General features: G+C 47.1%; 5 protein-coding genes across 5 annotated transcripts; 3 read left to right on the top strand and 2 right to left on the bottom strand.

The window, feature by feature from the left end:
- The first annotated feature begins 285 nt into the window (after positions 1-285).
- Positions 286-2426, top strand: GGS25DRAFT_499478 (VAMP-associated protein). Its single transcript, XM_049261779.1, has 7 exons — positions 286-873; positions 944-1014; positions 1076-1098; positions 1172-1230; positions 1285-1400; positions 1466-1585; positions 1641-2426. Exons 1-7 carry the CDS (start codon positions 834-836, stop codon positions 2034-2036), a joined length of 825 nt encoding a protein of 274 aa, XP_049114736.1. The 5' UTR covers positions 286-833; the 3' UTR covers positions 2037-2426.
- A 364-nt stretch (positions 2427-2790) lies between these two features.
- On the bottom strand, positions 2791-4631 carry GGS25DRAFT_499475 (sphingolipid delta4-desaturase). Its single transcript, XM_049261778.1, has 2 exons — positions 4157-4631; positions 2791-4078 (listed from the first exon to the last, which is right to left on the bottom strand). Exons 1-2 carry the CDS (start codon positions 4376-4378, stop codon positions 3116-3118), a joined length of 1185 nt encoding a protein of 394 aa, XP_049114735.1. The 5' UTR covers positions 4379-4631; the 3' UTR covers positions 2791-3115.
- Positions 4632-7075: 2444 nt separating this feature from the next.
- On the bottom strand, positions 7076-10220 carry GGS25DRAFT_499472 (uncharacterized protein). Its single transcript, XM_049261777.1, has 2 exons — positions 9455-10220; positions 7076-9377 (listed from the first exon to the last, which is right to left on the bottom strand). The coding sequence occupies exons 1-2, from the start codon at positions 9605-9607 to the stop codon at positions 7470-7472; spliced, it is 2061 nt and encodes a 686-aa protein (XP_049114734.1). The 5' UTR covers positions 9608-10220; the 3' UTR covers positions 7076-7469.
- A 2991-nt stretch (positions 10221-13211) lies between these two features.
- Positions 13212-14474, top strand: GGS25DRAFT_499458 (uncharacterized protein). The gene is made up of 4 exons (XM_049261776.1): positions 13212-13436; positions 13559-13608; positions 13671-13710; positions 13782-14474. The coding sequence occupies exons 1-4, from the start codon at positions 13407-13409 to the stop codon at positions 13836-13838; spliced, it is 177 nt and encodes a 58-aa protein (XP_049114733.1). The 5' UTR covers positions 13212-13406; the 3' UTR covers positions 13839-14474.
- A 168-nt stretch (positions 14475-14642) lies between these two features.
- GGS25DRAFT_499456 (uncharacterized protein) lies at positions 14643-16157 on the top strand (the record flags this gene model as incomplete). Its single annotated transcript, XM_049261775.1, has 2 exons — positions 14643-14868; positions 14949-16157. Coding segments are annotated over exons 1-2 (1112 nt in total), but the record flags the coding sequence as incomplete, so codon positions are not given.
- Positions 16158-16213: the final 56 nt, after the last annotated feature.

Here is a 16213-nt window from a genome sequence, read left to right as displayed (position 1 = left end):
ATAATTTGGTGCTTGCACTTGTAAGTAGTAAGTACTAGGTACTAACCTTGAACTATGTAGGTTAAGTTACTGTGTAAGTTGTGACTTTCCAAGTCCAAATGTTACATTCTAAGGAGTTGCCAGGTGGTTCGTGCTCCTTCTTGCTCATAATTGTCATAACGTTTGGATATCATGATACATAATTGTATGTAGGTGCATACGTGTAGTGCGCTAAGTCTCAGTACTAATGCACGCTAAGCCCCAAATTATTATTCCCGCTCCCCTATGAACCTTATGAACACCTCTGTAAAATCCAGATGTCCCCTATCAATCCCCTGGGAAGTTGAAGGGAATCAAGGGATACGTATCCCTAAATTGCCAGGGCTCCCAGACCACCGGACAAGCCCATCCATCCTATTTGCGATGTCGTAACACGAAGACAACACCACCAACACCACTGCTATCTGTGCTTTTTTATCTCATCTCAACCAAATTTCCATCTTCACGTTTCCTTGCTTGTGCACTACCATAATAAATCAACACCTTTTACCTTTTCTACATAGTAATTCATCCCCATAGCCAAGGCTTTTTTACATTACATTATTGTTCGGATAAATATTACTGCCGCGGTTGATCCTCTTTTTATTGACCATATCCTATTCTCATTTCTCGTTAGGTATCTGGGTCTTTCCCTGTCGAAGAACCGAACGAGAGTAAACCTTGCGACTGCATTCCAATATTACATCGGCGCCTTAGTAATTGCTATAGTAGTAGCAGTTTGCGATATCGCATCCTCCGCATATCTTCCATCTTCCTTACGTCCAACAAGAAAACCTGGGAGGTATATCGCCAAAATGTCCCTCGAAATCGATCCTCAGGAGCTGGGCTTCCATCGTACGTGCTGACCCTATTCCGCTGCTCTGTTGTCGACATATCTCGCATACTCATGTCTTTTTTATCATAGGCCCCTTTACTTCCGAGGTCTCGGAAGTGCTACGGATTAGAAACTCCAACACTCACCCTGTAGCCTTCAAGGTACGTCACATGCTCAACACTCTTGCGCAAATTCGTGATGATATTTGCTGACATGTCCTAGGTGAAAACCACCGCACCAAAGCAGTACGCCCTCCTCTAGCCACACCGAACCCCATGACCTCTAACAGCAAATAACTGACGATGTTTTCTACTCAAGGTACTGCGTCAGGCCAAACGCGGGTCGAATTGAGCCAGGAAAGGAGGTTGAAGTTTCAGGTGCGCAATCTCTCAATTTCTAGATGCTGCGCTTCCACCGCTAACGCACAGCAGTTATCCTTCAAGCCATGAAGCAAGAACCTCCCCCGGATACGAAGTGCCGAGATAAATTCCTAGTTCAGTCTATCCCGATCACGGGAGACATGGAATTTTCCAACTTAACAACTATCGTAAGCAGCATACTTCTCAGCACCCCTGAAGTTATGATTACATCCGTAGCTAACCTTAACAAAAGTGGGCCGGTGCCGAGAAGTCAGCAGTACTGGAGAAGAAGATTCGCGTCATTTTTATGCCTCCTCACGGAGCTCCCGGAGCTTCCCACCTCGAGACACCTAACAAGCCAACAACCAATGGCGTGAGTACTCCTATGTTGCCTCGTTATCTATCCAGCACCTAACATCTCTCCACAGAGCAATGCTACCCCGGAAGTTCCCCCTCCTGCCTACTCCTCCCCTGCCGATTTCTCGGCCGGTGCTGCCGAATCTCAGCCGGCGGAAAATAAGGACATCACCCGTGAGCGAACTACATCTGCCGCAACTGCAGCAGCTGTTGCGACTACTCAGCACAGCGACCCAAGCCCCGATGAACTTAAGCAACAACTTCTCCAGGCTGAAAGAATGATCGCGCAGCTGAAGCAGGACCAAGAAGGGTTACGGCAGCGAAAAGCAACGAGTACGGATAATAAGACGGGCCCTAAGCCTGCCGAACTCAGTGAGACAGTACGAGCCGGCACTGAAGGCGTGCCAGTCAAGCTTGCGGCGATTCTATGCTTCCTGAGCTTTATGCTCGCATATCTCTTCTTTTAAGTTGCGATAAGGATATATTTCGTGGATTTTTGCTAAAACATGGGCGGAGGAGTGCCAGTGACGGTTGTTGCAGTGTTAGTAGGGGAAATTAAACTCATCTTCTGAAAGATGATGGTACCTGCATAAGAAGGAGGAGGAAGTCTATACCTGCCTACCTCGTTGAGGAATTAGTAATAGGAGGCGATGACATGGAAATCTAGTAGTCCCTACGTGGGATTGCTGATTGTGAATTGGCAGTAAGAAGCTGAGACGAAGGGATCTAAGCTGGTTTGACACCTTCGTTTTGGCAGGCGGGCACACACACATCATCATCATCATCATCATCACCATCAGTACTGTACTTTAAACATGTATTCCCCTTTGTTTTCGGTTGATTCTTAAGCTACGAGCATTCTGATATATACCTCCCGTTTTTCGTAGTCACCTTATATGATCACCGTAGATTTCTTAAAAACCCGAAACGAGTTCGGTTATACCCCTGATCTTAAGCCTGTGTCCCTCCCGTGTATAGGATCGACTCAGGGACTCGGCCATGGCAGGTTTGAAGCAAACCACCTGGGCAAGCTTATTTTGCATGTGTGCATGTGTCACTATTATACGTATGTAATACATATGTACCTACCTCGTTGACATGTCGATGAGAAGAACGCACAGTTTGTCCCGGGAGAACTCGTTCGGGACAGCATAGGGGGGGCCACGGAAAAGCAACCCAGTCCCCGAAAAGAGATAAAGTAAAATAAAAAGAAATAGACCGTTCGAGAGTTATTAAGTGTCATATTATCGAGTTGGCTCTGTTTCTATTTGCGTTGCGTTGCGTTGCGTTACGTTCCCCTTAAAATCCCAAAAATCGTAACCCGCACAACAACAACAAAAACATGTATTATCTAGGGCATTTCAAGTATACACACACGCCACACACACACGCACAACCTTTCCCTGCCATTCCAAGGCATGATACTGCCGGCATTATGTATTGCGGTGTGCAAATTTCGGAGGGTGTTGTTTTCCCCCCTCCCCTCCCCCCTTTTCTTTGTACAAGTTAGCCATAGTATCCTCGTTTCAGTTTTCGTGACACATTTTCAAGCTTCGATCTCGTCCTCCTTCCAAGCAGCAGCGGGGGCAGCGGACTTCTGGCCGACGAGGCGACCGCCTTCCTTGCGCTTGACGCGGCAGCGGATGCCGACGCTGTCGTCGAAGATGAAGCGCCAGATGACGTAGGTCCAGCTGCGGTGGTAGGGGAGGTCGTCGTAGAACTCCTTGGCGATGCGGTTGAGCTGGGGCAGGCGGGTCCAGGGGACGGCGGGGAAGTCGTGGTGCTCGTTGTGCAGGCCGACGTTGTAGGTGAAGATGTTGAGGGGCCCGTAGTACGAGTACGTCTCCGGGACCGGCGTGCGGTTGTCCGGGTTCGCCTGGGCGGGCGTCACGGTCTCGTACACGTAGTGCTCGGCGATGAAGTGGCCGGCCAGCGGGTGCAGGCTGCCGGCCAGGAAGGAGGACAGGATGAAGTAGAGCATGGACTGCACGCCCATGGTCTTGAGGATGATAGCATCGAAGACGATCTGCACGGCGAGGTTGACACCGGAGACCCAGGTGAAGGGCACGCTGTAGACGCACATGGGGCGCACGGCGTAGAACAGGATCTGGAACGTGCAGAAGAAGGCCTTGCCGAGGATGGAGTCGAGGAAGATAGCCTCCAGCGCAGTAGGCAGATCCGTATCCAGGCCGTCAACACCAAGAGACTTGTGGTGAGTTAGATGGTATGGGCGAAAGGAAGCGCTGTAAGGGATACCAATAGGTAGATTGGCAACGATGGCGAAAAGGCGATTGGCAGTGGGCGAGCGGAAGGCTAGGTTGTGGCTGATCTCGTGGATGGCCAAGAACAGGTTCTGGTTGGCGGTCGCGCCGACGACGTATGCCAGGAGCCAGTAAGGCGCCGAAAAAAAGGGAGTGTTTCGGAGGACATAGGCGCAGAGGATTTGGAGGGAAACGACACCGACGACGACATATTTGGTGAGTGGTTCGGGGCCGCAGAGTTTGGTTACCTGATGAGGGTGGTTGTTAGTAACGATATGAATATAGTTATGGAATTTATGATATCAAAAGGTTGTAGCTTCGCTTACCTCTGGATGCGCCTTAATAATAGCTAGGCGTCTTGTGCGATGTGGCTCCTCGGTATAAGTCCAGAAGAAGTCACGATACTTAACCTCGATCGGGTCTCGTTTCAAATCTGGGGATCCATTTTGTTGAGCGTCCTCCCCGCTATTACCATTGAGTCGGATCGTCTTTTGTTGCTTGTTGACTTTAGAGACGCTTGTGGTCGTGGAAGCTGATGAGCGTGCCATTTTTGGTATTTTGCCTCCAATTTCTTGACGCTTCCTTCCAACCAAGATATTGTAGGGAAGGAAGAAAGCTCAGAAAGAAAAAGAAAAGAAAACAGGTATTATTAGGTAGATAGTGACTACCTAGGTTAGTAGATTAGTAGCATTGGCAAACCTATCCAGGTGGCATAGAAGTGGAAAATTGAAAGGAGATGGATCCAAAATCGAACGTCCCCATTTTTGCGGTGAAGATTGTTCTTCCCTCAGTTCCCTGTCTTCAACTCAATTGGAGTTAAGCTACCCTAGGTACATAATAAAGTTATCAAAACCATTGTCATTGTATTAAATAATCCAATAGACTAAGCCTAGCTAAGACTAATGGCCTGTTTTTCAGGGTCCCTAATTGACGATTGTCGTCCAATCATTCTCCACCGTTACACCACAAGGGGAACACAGTCGAATGTCGTCACCCCACATGGTACTTAAGTACTTAGTTAGCCCCAGACTTTATTTTAGTATTGATTTTTCTTCTGCGAATTCAACCGCAACTCTTACACATGTGTCCTTGTCCACGTGATTCTGAAGAAATCCCTTGTAGCATCTTATGCGATAGAGACAATGTGAAAGCTAGAGAGGCTCTAGACATAAGTAGATACTAGACGTGTCGGTACTAGTTAGTTATTATGAACTCCGATACCGAAAAGTTCCAAGACTCAACGTTCCTTCATGACAGTAGCCCACTTTCCCCTATTATCAGTATGTACCTACCTACCCAGGTTAGGTATCTATTTACCCCTATTTCAAAAACATCGCTTTTCAAGACTAAGCAAGCCTGATTCATCATAGGTACCTGCTAGCCATCTGGAATTCTACTATGTGTGGTAAAGTGGGAGCAATTCAGTCGGAACTCTGATTGTTTGAACGCTACCGAAATAATCCATAGAATGACTATTGTCATAAATACCTAGCTACTTAGTGAGTGAGTACGTTACAGTTACATGCATAAAGCGAGTGCGGCCGCTGAGCGGAAGGAAGAAGTTAAATAATAAGCAAAAGAGCGAAGAGTGAACCAAGCCTTGCCCTGTTTTATATACATATTGACGAGGAGTCGTACGACGTACCTAAGGATCAATACCCAGATCCTGAATTGCGGATTGCCTGCTACATGTAGGTACCTAGGTAGGTTTGCAGGACGGCATCTCACATATCTGTGATTCACTGAGCCAATCAGCACATTTCACTGCAGTCCCATCGTAATTGATATCGTACACCGGTTTGCCTGAAATAACCCTAGCCCGGTGAGGAAGTACTCTTCTTCATCGTACCTAGGTGAACCTGGGGTTTGCCACGTGAGGAGACTCTACATTCTTACCGGTATGTGTCACGCATTACTGAGCGGTGCATTTCCTGATAACCCTTGCGACCCTTGCGCACATACGTGACAAGCCTTGGATGATTTATCACTTTAGTGATTGATCGAGCCTCACCATCGGTAATTGTGCAACGATAAAATTTCGTGTATCTCAGAGATGCAGCATGTCGATACTCCATCGCTTGGGGGCCGATCCTTTGAACCCCTTGGGGTCCAAAACGGATGAGGGGGTACAGGCAGATGAGCACGATCTTCCCCGGCTGGTCGTTTATCCAAGTAACTCCAGAGGGTGTAAACGAGCGAGTTGGGGGCGTCTGTAGGTTTGATTCGGCATTGACTGTTTCTCTAGCAGCGTGGGTATGCCGCTGACAAGAGTTCGAGGTAGCCCGAGTTCGGTATCAACTTAAGATGTTTGTAACATCAAAAGACCTTTGCTGAATATGCTAACCTACATCTTAAGGCAATTTAAGGGGGTTATTATCTGCTCTGTATTACTGTTCATTCTAGATTGTGATACTGGGGAATGATAACGAAGCAGAGAGCTCACCGATGTCCTATTTAAGCCAATATACCGTCATAAGAGGACCAAATTGTAAGTAAAGAGCAAGTTGTCTTTACCATGCCTACTCGGGCATAGATCAACCCCAGAGACGGCTTACTTGGGCAGCCTATTCGGATCGCCGTCCCGAACGCGCTGAGGGGAGATAGGCCCCCTGTTTTGTGGGCTCTGAACCAATGGCATGCTTAAAAGACGTGAGAAGAGCACCTAGGTAGTATTCTAGTTATGCTGTTAGAGGTAAAATGTGAAGAAAATCGAGCTTGGGGTAAGGTTGGGTCTGAATACTATGTCGTAGTATGGCGACTACTTGCGATCATCGGCACCGATTCGGTCTGAACGGGTCGGGAGTTGCCGACTACACATGTATGTTTAAGAGGGAGTCGAGGGTATGGGGTTATTTATGACTATCTGCACTGCAGGTTTGGACTAGATGGGAAATGGTAACGGGAGTTTGGGTATGGAATAAGCAGCCAACTTTTGACACTATGGGGTAGGAGGGGATTCACAATATAGTCCTGGGTACTAGGTAGGTAGGAAAGCCCGCCATATGGCCGAGAAAGTACCTATTAAGCGACTGGTCATAATGATTTTCCGTAGACTTGTGTGATAAGGCACCTATACCAAGGCAGGTGTAATAGCCGGCCCTATCAAGCGTTGAATAAATGCAGTTATCACTGGGGTCGAAAAGGTTAGTAGCGTGGCTGTCTCATAGTAGTAGAGCGAACTACGTGCATAGCCATGCAGAGTAAGATGCAATGAAACTTCAGGTACGCAAAATAATATGTGGTGTCATCGGTGTTACTACATACGGAGGACTTCGTATATATCACTTTTCCCTACTAAGAGACATAGCAGGAAGGGATGTTAAGGGGTAATGACAACCTCTCAGGTATCAGATTATTTCGATATATGAATTAATTGCCATGAGGGATGATGAGATATACGCTGACCATATTGACCTACGAGCTACCATATATCAAGCCATGGAAGCAATAATGAGATTGGAACGGACTCAACAAACCAATATTGAGGGCCAACCCTCCCTTTCGCCAACAGATACCCTCGCCCATTGTGCATAGCCCGGCTGCAAGGCAACGCCTAAACCGAACCAGAATGCAACCTACAGTACGGGGATATGTAACGAGGAAGAGAGTGCACCTCACTTGCATCGTTGTCAGTAGCCTTCAACGTGCGAAGGAAAATGCTCTTGCAAGGTCCTGATGCATAGCTTTTTCTACCCGGGCCCAAGGATTACCTCTAGGATGAGGCATTACCGTATGCATGGATGAAGAGTTCGGTATATACGGTGGTAAAAGTTGGCGAGCGGGACCACCAGGAGCATCTCCTTCACTCCTGGCTTTGGGCACGATGGGTGAACGGCTTGCCTTAGTGGTTCCCGTATTGTAACCAATTTCATCATTCGTCTTGCTTTCGCTGCAAAACGGCACTCCCAACATGTCCTCTCCAGGTAACATGCCCGATAGCCTAGCTGCTGGATCGAAGCTGACATAAACCAAGGCTTGACAGCCCTCTGAATTTACTCCAGTTGCGTAGACTACTGAACGTTCATCGCTAGAGGAGGTTACACTACCATGGTGACCAGAAGGGTTGAGAATGTTGTAGACCTCATTCAAGAACGATTTTTGCTCTGGTGATCGTTGTTCTGGAGGCCAGAAGTATATCTTGTTAGGTTCATATTGCTGGTCAATCTGGTCTAGAAAGGTGACCCAATTGACTGAAACTCTGGGATCTGCCGAAGACGAAGCAAGCTCAGGCTGCCTGTCAACGTTCGGCATGCCGTCTGAGGACTTTTTGTATCTTCTCTTTCGATATCCCGATCTTAATCGTAAGCGCCGGATATCAGGCGATTCGCTATGCGCATCATCAACTAGGTCTAACCATGCATTACAACACCTTTGATAGGATGATAAATGAGTTTGACTGCGTGTGAATGATAGCGTCACGGAATTGCTGTCTCCTGGATGTACATCTGCGGCCTGGCGAGTCTGCATTTCTGTGGTATAGCCCCTATCTAGATATCGAATGTTTCTTCTTGTAGCTGGGGCTGCGACTGGGACTGGAACAGCTATAGCCGTATTGTTCGCAAGCGTTGAGGTCTCGCTGCCGCTACCCACATCAAGGTCCACGTGAAAGACCACCCTTGTAATGTAATAGGTTCGTCGACTGCCACTTAGCCCTGTTAACCACTCTTTGCGACATTCGATAATGTTGATTTCGCCCGAGGCCTCATCTCTCTGAAGCTTGAGTAGTCCCCATCTATCATCGATGGGACCCTCGAAATGCTGTCTCCGCCAACTCTCTTCTTTCCTCATGGTTTGGGCCTTTTTGACATCAGGCTCATGAAGTGGAAAGCGGAAACAGTAGTAATAGGACTCCCAATTTGTCTCTCGGATCTCGAAGTCGGTCTGATTGGAAAGGCCATAAAAATAATCGTCTATGATCTCGAAGCAGACGGTGGAACCAATATCGTAGCCAACCACCTTTTCTAGATGTATCTTCTGGAGAGGCTTAGAAGTATCATTGATATAGAAGAGTGTGAGCACCCATTTCCTAAAGCCATCTGCGCCCTCGTCCGAGTGTGTCCCATAATATAGATAATTCTCGTTGTTTCGTACGAATAACCTAGTCGTAGAGTCTAATCGAATTTGAGTCAAGATACGATGTTCCTCGGCTTTGAATATTATAAGCCAGCTTTCCTGGGCTGGCAACGCGAATGAAAGTAAGCACGATGTAATACCACTCGAGTGATATAAGACCCGAAACTTGTATTTACGGCTTTTCGCACACCTTGGCACCGCCTCGCGAGTCAGAGCCGGAATATCTATGACAAGCTCATGGCTTGCGGAGCGGTGGAGGTCAAGAATACGTAGCCATCGCTTAGGACGGTTTTCGACAATGTAGCAAAGTATTCCCTGGATATATTCATAGGAGTCGGCAACTGCCACGATGCCTATCACGAATGGGGATGCTTGAGCGAAGGCTCGATACCTCTTCGCAACTCGTCGTAAAGCCCTTGAGTAATGGCCGCTTTTTCGTGCTTCATGCGCCTCTACCGTATGAGAAGCTTTGGCCTTTGGGGATATTGTCAGCAGGCCGTGAGAGATCTTACCATTTAGGATCTAGTCACGTAAGACTGGCAGTAACTTACGGTTATAATAGCTTTGCAAAACCTTTCCTCCCTCACTAGGTACTGAAAGTGGCGACTAGATAGCGACAAGTCGAAAACTTCATCTATGTCTAGGTGTTTAACGATATACGCCATAATCTCGTAAGGGAGACGTTGTAGTCCAGGAGTCCGCATAGTCCCAAAGTCGGTCGTGATGTCACCGGCTGGCTATCTAATGCATACATTTGTCCGTAACAAGCTTGTGTAAAAGAGTTATTGAGATACTAGGTAGATAGCTAAGTAAGATATCGACAAAGGAGGGCTGCCTATCTAGTTACACATAGCATGCTCTTGAATGCCAACAGGGGGGAACGTACTGGTCCCTCGTGAGGCCAGATAGTTTGCTACAAGTACATATGTAGGAATTTTGGGCACTGTTAAGACTCAAGAGCAGAGCCGCATGTGTTGTATTAGGGTCGGAGTACATAGTTGAGTGATAGGTAGACCCTGTTATGTAGGTTACGCACAGCCTCGACCTGTTGCTGGAGATACATACTGTACATATAGTAACACCGATGTTGACAAACACATGTGTCACAAACATACACTACGGTTAGTACTTATATACCTAGGTGTATACTAGGTACATAGTACTGATGTATAGTATATAGGAAATTGCATTAAGTAGATGAGGTTGGGACTTCAATGCTACTCCATACACACTGGTCTAGTAGGTTAATAGAATTGATCACAATGCTGTTTTTAGTACTACTAGTAGTAGTAGGTAACATTGAATATTGCATCCATGGAATCATGGATACAACATTGAATGCTTTCGAAGTTCAACTGTTCCATCTATGTACATATCCCTGTACATATGTACCTAGTATCTACCTAGGTATGCACCTAAATTACCTAGTATGTACCTAGTAGCCCTAAGCTACTAGGTAGGTGGGTACCTACTAGGGTGTCCATAATCATTTATGTAATGCGAGGGGTTTAAAATGTTGGGTACCTAGTTATGATGGTAAGTTACGTAGATTCGTCGACCGCAGAGCCTCAAACTTTCAAGTGCCCCTCTCCAGGCTCTCCTTCCAACCTTTCTCATACATGTGGTTAGATGATTACATCAACATGTAATACCTACATGTACCTATGTAGTACATAATACACCCAACCCAGCATTGAAGTCGATTTTTCTCTTCTCTTATCCTCCCTTTCAAAGCTAAAGACTCAACTTGGAAAATTGCACATTTTTACAATACTTACCCCAAATGCTCGGCCCTCAACTCCGACCTGGATAAACATGTATCCTTATGTAGACCCCAATTGGAGACATACAGCCTGCTTCCTCAATATTCTACCGGGCTTTTTGTGGCTTTTTTTTTCTCGTCTACCTAAGACGAGATGCTGTCTTATATGAGTTATGAGTTATGCCAGGTATGTAACTTGACTTGCTCTTTGTGATCAGCTCGATGATCTTAACCTGTCTGGAAGATTTCACCAGCACTATGTATAATTGGTGAGTGATATCGAGTCTGATGTTCTACGCGACACCCATGGCTGATTATATTATTTGATATACTTGATTGTCACATATAGGTAATACATACTAGGTACACTTTGCCAACGGAAGCCGGCATTATTATGTATGTGGCTTTCTCTTTTCGGAAGCGTATCTTGCTAGATGGAACTTATGCCATTTTTTAAGCGAATGTCTGAGTTGTTTCGAACTATTCAGCTTCCCGGCAAATTTAATTGCGGTACGACCTCAATTTGCCTATACTGGAGAACGCCAGCCTCGTCCGTTGGAGTGCCTAAGGAGGAATCCGCGTTTGTAAGGTATCGTTTGGTCCCCGTGGGCCTATAGCTTTTCTTACTATGATCCCTCCAGGACATCCCAAAGCGAAATGCTCACCCACGCTACCCACGATCTTGGTTTATGGATGGGCACGTTATGTCATTAATTGATTAGTGCAAAGGCCGATTGCGCTCTTGCCAACACCGAGATGCTCCCACTCTACCATTGAGAACTTCGACTTCCATTATTATCAGCTTATGGAAGTATGATGGGAAATGAATACTCTCGGATGTCTGTGTATCGAAGACCTAGATCAGGTGGTCCCTACAGACTGCGGTCAGCACACCCATTCCCCCATATAGATACATATAAAGTACTTGATTGGATATCGTGTTCTTCGAACATTGTCAATGATCAAAAAGAAGGAGTAGATGTAGAACACTACGTTGGATCCACCAAGGAACCTCAGCTACGCTCGGTCGAAATCTTTTTAATAACACCCGGTGTAAGGCCTCTTCTGGTCAAGCTGACGGTCGCCACTTATACGGTGAGAACGTATCAGGCGGCTTCGCTCGGCATGAGAGTAGACAAAGCCTTCAGAGTGTCACAAAGCTAAGATAATTAAATAAAACGTGAAAAACCAGTCATGTGCATGCTCTACTGCTCTTCGAACAAGTCTTAGAGGCTGCGGAACGGACTCCTGGTGTATGTACATCTTACGCCTGTCTAACTTCAGTGGAGCTTACATACCTATATAGCTCACATACATCCTTAGATTCTAATATATATTTGTAGAGTCCATCCATCCATCCGTCCTGTCTCCCCTTCCATTAAACCGTTTATTATTACGGCCTAAACTAGGTGGCTTAGGCCTTGCTAGCTGAATCATGGTCTAGATCGTGGGCATCCGGAGATTTCTGTTAATGGAGATATGAAGATCATGATCGACGGCGGGATATCAGGCATATCTGCATAAGGCTGAGCTCAGAGATAACTAGTGGGAAAGCCCAACACGGCCACGAAAAGAGGACACGAAGACCACGACATGCAAGTAATACCACTATATAGCGTATACAGCGCTAACGATCATGTTGTTGGGGGCTGGATGGCCTTGGAACGTGCCGCTATAATATGCAATGCCAGCCGTCATACCCAACAAATGTGTTAAGAGGTCAGAACGGCTCCGTGATGGCTGCGGTCAAGACCCTAGTATTCTAGCATAAAGGGATACCTACACCCTCACGCATCAGAAATTCTAGTAGGGACGTATTTTTGGCGCATCGGGGAAATCTCCAAGCATGTCTATCACGGATTCCCGTGTTGTTGGCGGCTCCGTTTCAGGGTTGAGGCTCAAAGAGGAGCTGGTTGTTGGGGTTCTGATAGGGAATAGGCCATGCCATGTGTTCCGCGGATATCACATGTATATCACATACCAGGTAGGTCGGCACAAATGTACACCACGGTGCATGAATTCAATATATCAATGCGAAACCGACATTGAGTGGCTAGATGCATGCAACAGTGATGGCAACGGGAAAGCCGTGTACATAGAAGCAGGGGAACATCCGTCCATTTTCCGATTTGGTTTTGTTTTATACCCATTTGTAAAGGTAGTGAGTTGGGCTTTCCTATCGCTCTTCAACATTCATCTTGAGCCTCCGATAAGTCTAGCCTACCTACTAGGTAATTTCTCTTTCTGGGGCGCTTAGCTAGGTGTCATTTTGAGAGACTACTTCGTAGGGATAGCCTACTCATGGCCGCTGTTGCTCAAGTTTATTAATTTATTATGAAGAAATTTATTTTTCTCAGTAGAGAAAAACAATTGTAAGGTTGATGTCTGAAAATATGAGTTTTCACACAAGAGACTGAGACCAAAGGAGCTTTGAAAGTTTCAATGAGGATCGGTTGCTGAGAATTGATTACTACTAGTTAGTAGTACATACCTACAATCGTACGATGGGACATTTCGGACTGACACTTGCTGGCAACTGGCAATTGATCAACTTTAAACATTTTATTTCTCAATCAACCAATTGATGGTAAGAGAATAGAAACATACGACTACGTACATAGTATTATTATGCACTATCTACCTAAGTACTGTCGCTCCTTTATCGACAGAGATCCTCTCAAGTTTCTCGCCTACCTAGTTATGATACTTAATTAATCGCCTTGATTCAACAAAAAGGAAACATGGCTCCTAGAGGAAGCATTACACCACGGGTATGCCTCATGTCCTCACCTACCTAGATGCTTAATAGTGTATCTATGCCATGCGGCGCAAGGCTTTCTCTTCTTTTTTTGACTCACGTTCAAGGCGGCTAATCACAGTATGATTGATCAAGACCATCATGGCACCAATGGCAGCCTTCACGATGGCCTGCGTTTTATTTGTGTATGTGGCCTTACCAACAAGCATGCTGTTATTCATATAGGTACTGACATAGCCCGCCTTAGTTACACGCGCACTTCCATGAGAGAAGCCAAGCGCAATGCTGTACGTTGTTCAGACCCTCTTCCTGAACGAGGTTATTGGAAGGGGTTTTTTCGCTTATTTGTTCATTATAGCAAATTGAACGAGAGTACAGAAGACACCATCCGAATGACAATGGCAGGAGCACCTAAGTGAGAGTACCTAGCTAGGTTAGGTGCCTGGTCGACACTACTAGGTAACCTAGACGTGTTACAGTCCAAGTAACGTTATACTTCGTGCATAGCCGTTGAGGGATTACCTACCCAGTAATCCTAGGACTTCAGCTATTAAGACCGGACGAGGAGAGAGGGAATCATAGAGGTTCGAATTACAGGGCTTCACCAGCTAACTATACCCAAGGAATTATGAGAATTATGAGAATTATGGGTGTGGGGTCGTGGTGGATATCCAAGGATGAAATTATTGCACGAAGGAATCACCGTATACGATGAAAGTCATGCAGGAAACGCCAACATGAAGAATACTCATTGACCTACCTGAGATTATTACTTTCTTATCCACCAACGATATTGTGTTATGAAGCATCCATACTACCCTATGTACTGTACTTACTACTAGTACTTACTACTAGTAGTAGGTAGGTAGGTACCTAGTATTGTACATTACATATTATGTAGTGAGTGAGTGAGTGAGTTATGTAGGTTAGGTTGTTTGAGATCTTGGATGACATTTACCGATCGAATAATAGGCACATGTTCAGGTGGCACAATGACCCCTTTAGGGCATCTTACCTGCCTGATTAGCGCCAATTAAATAAAGTTGTAGGCGTTCAAACCCCTGCCACAGACCTAAAAATAATCTACAGATCTCCAGGGCTTTCGAATGCAACACTTGTTCAATAGGTGCTTGATTAGGTAATGTGAAGTATGCACTCACTGCCACTCAGGGCTTCTACTAGTAGTAGTAGCTACGTAATGTTCAACTAAATTTGGTACAATACAAATACAAACAACCTTTTATTAATACCAACAATCTTAATGCTATTCACTACATTGGACACCTTTCTTTCTTCCCATATTCTCACCGCATTGCTTCTTTTCTTGCATGCCAATTTACCACGTTTCCTGCCATGATTTGACCTCACTGTAGCCATACCACCCATCCCTTGCCATGGCTAGCAATCAACTACTCTCCCTGTTGGGATGGTCATTTCTCCCCGGTGTGCGTATCCCTCTCCAATCCATACCTCTTTCCTAGACGACACTCTCAGGGCTGGCCTACTAATGTTCCGATCACTGCAGCTCATAACAGGTTGGGTCCAAACCATATACTACGGCCTCACGATCCGCGCCGGCGACCCCAAACCCGCGCCGAACTCGCCACGCTACGTCCAGCACCGCCGCCGCATCAACATCCTCGTCGTCTCCCTCTATCTCCTATACACCATCTATGAGGCCGACTACGAGCTGCGCCGCGCCTCGAACTACTACGCCGACCTCGGCGTCCCCTTCTCCGCCTCCGAGCGCGAGATCAAGAGCCGCTTCCGCCGCCTCGCCGCCCTCCACCACCCAGACAAGCTCATGAACAGCAACGGCGCCGGCGACGACGGTGGCAGCACCGCCGCAGAATACTTCATGCACCTCAAGACCGCCTCCGAGACCCTCGTCGACCCGGCGCGGCGCTTCGCCTACGAGCGCTTCGGCCCGGACATCGTGGACTGGAAGCACTGCGCGACCATACACGACTACGTCGCGCGCGGCGCGCAGGTCATCGTCCCGTACTACACCGTGACGGCACTAGCCATGTACGTGATCGGGCTCATGGGCTACCTCGACTGGGGCCGCTACTGGCGGTGGGTGACGCTGGTGCTCATGTGCGTCTTCGAGCTGCACACGATCACGCGGCCCGCCTTCCCGCCCCTCCTCGACACCCTCGTCAACCCTCTGCTCGCCCTCTTCAGCGCGCACCCGCCCTACCTGCCCTTCCAAGCCATCAGCCTCGCGCGCAAGCTCTGCATCACCCTCTTCATCGCCTTCTCCCAGATCGGGCCCCTCCTCCAATCCCCTGCCCAGCAACAACAACCAGGCACCAAGCCCGGCGACGCGACCGAGAAGGCGCTCAACCAGAACCTCGACAGGCTGCAGCTGATGGCGCAGTCCGTGGACTCGGACGTCGTGCGCCTGCTCGAGCTCGAGATGGCCCCCTTCGTCGGCGACGCCGAGGTCATGGGCAGCATGCGCGCGAAGCTCAAGGAGTGGCTCGTCCAGAACACGATCCGCGCCGACCCCATGGTGAGAGATGCGCTGGGCAGGTCGCTCAGGAAGAGGCGGGTGGATGCGCCTGCGGGGGCGAAGGGGAATAGATGATGTAGGTAGGACTAGATAATAGAAGTAGCAGCAGCAGCAGCAGCAGTAACTATAACAATGATAATGAATAGCTTGCTTATTTAGTGCTCGTTTCAACTAGCGACTTTCGTACATCAATAATAGAATGGGAGGTCTTTTTTTTTTTTTTTTTTTTTTTTTGGAAATTAAAAAAAAAATTTTATGGATCATAATAAGCATTA

This window comes from Hypoxylon fragiforme (assembly GCF_022984875.1).
Source record: "Hypoxylon fragiforme strain CBS 206.31 chromosome Unknown GGS25scaffold_7, whole genome shotgun sequence".
In the NCBI taxonomy this organism is placed as follows: Eukaryota; Fungi; Ascomycota; class Sordariomycetes; order Xylariales; family Hypoxylaceae; genus Hypoxylon; species Hypoxylon fragiforme.
Note: the sequence above shows the minus strand (reverse complement) of the source record. Positions and strands in the feature narration are given on the sequence as shown.

Bases quoted from the DNA above. Each gene is read 5' to 3' on its own strand.
- GGS25DRAFT_499478 (XM_049261779.1), top strand. From the start codon at position 834: ATGTCCCTCGAAATCGATCCTCAGGAGCTGGGCTTCCATC. The intron at 1,015-1,075 runs GTACGTCACATG...GACATGTCCTAG, and splicing joins CTCACCCTGTAGCCTTCAAG to GTGAAAACCACCGCACCAAA. The intron at 1,099-1,171 runs GTACGCCCTCCT...TTTCTACTCAAG, and splicing joins AAAACCACCGCACCAAAGCA to GTACTGCGTCAGGCCAAACG.
- GGS25DRAFT_499475 (XM_049261778.1), bottom strand. From the start codon at position 4,378: ATGGCACGCTCATCAGCTTCCACGACCACAAGCGTCTCTAAAGTCAAC. The intron at 4,079-4,156 runs GTAAGCGAAGCT...CACCCTCATCAG, and splicing joins TTATTAAGGCGCATCCAGAG to GTAACCAAACTCTGCGGCCC.
- GGS25DRAFT_499472 (XM_049261777.1), bottom strand. From the start codon at position 9,607: ATGCGGACTCCTGGACTACAACGTCTCCCTTACGAGATTATGGCGTAT. The intron at 9,378-9,454 runs GTAAGTTACTGC...ATATCCCCAAAG, and splicing joins TTTGCAAAGCTATTATAACC to GCCAAAGCTTCTCATACGGT.
- GGS25DRAFT_499458 (XM_049261776.1), top strand. From the start codon at position 13,407: ATGGCTCCTAGAGGAAGCATTACACCACGG. The intron at 13,609-13,670 runs GTATGTGGCCTT...AGCCCGCCTTAG, and splicing joins ATGGCCTGCGTTTTATTTGT to TTACACGCGCACTTCCATGA. The intron at 13,711-13,781 runs GTACGTTGTTCA...TGTTCATTATAG, and splicing joins GAGAAGCCAAGCGCAATGCT to CAAATTGAACGAGAGTACAG.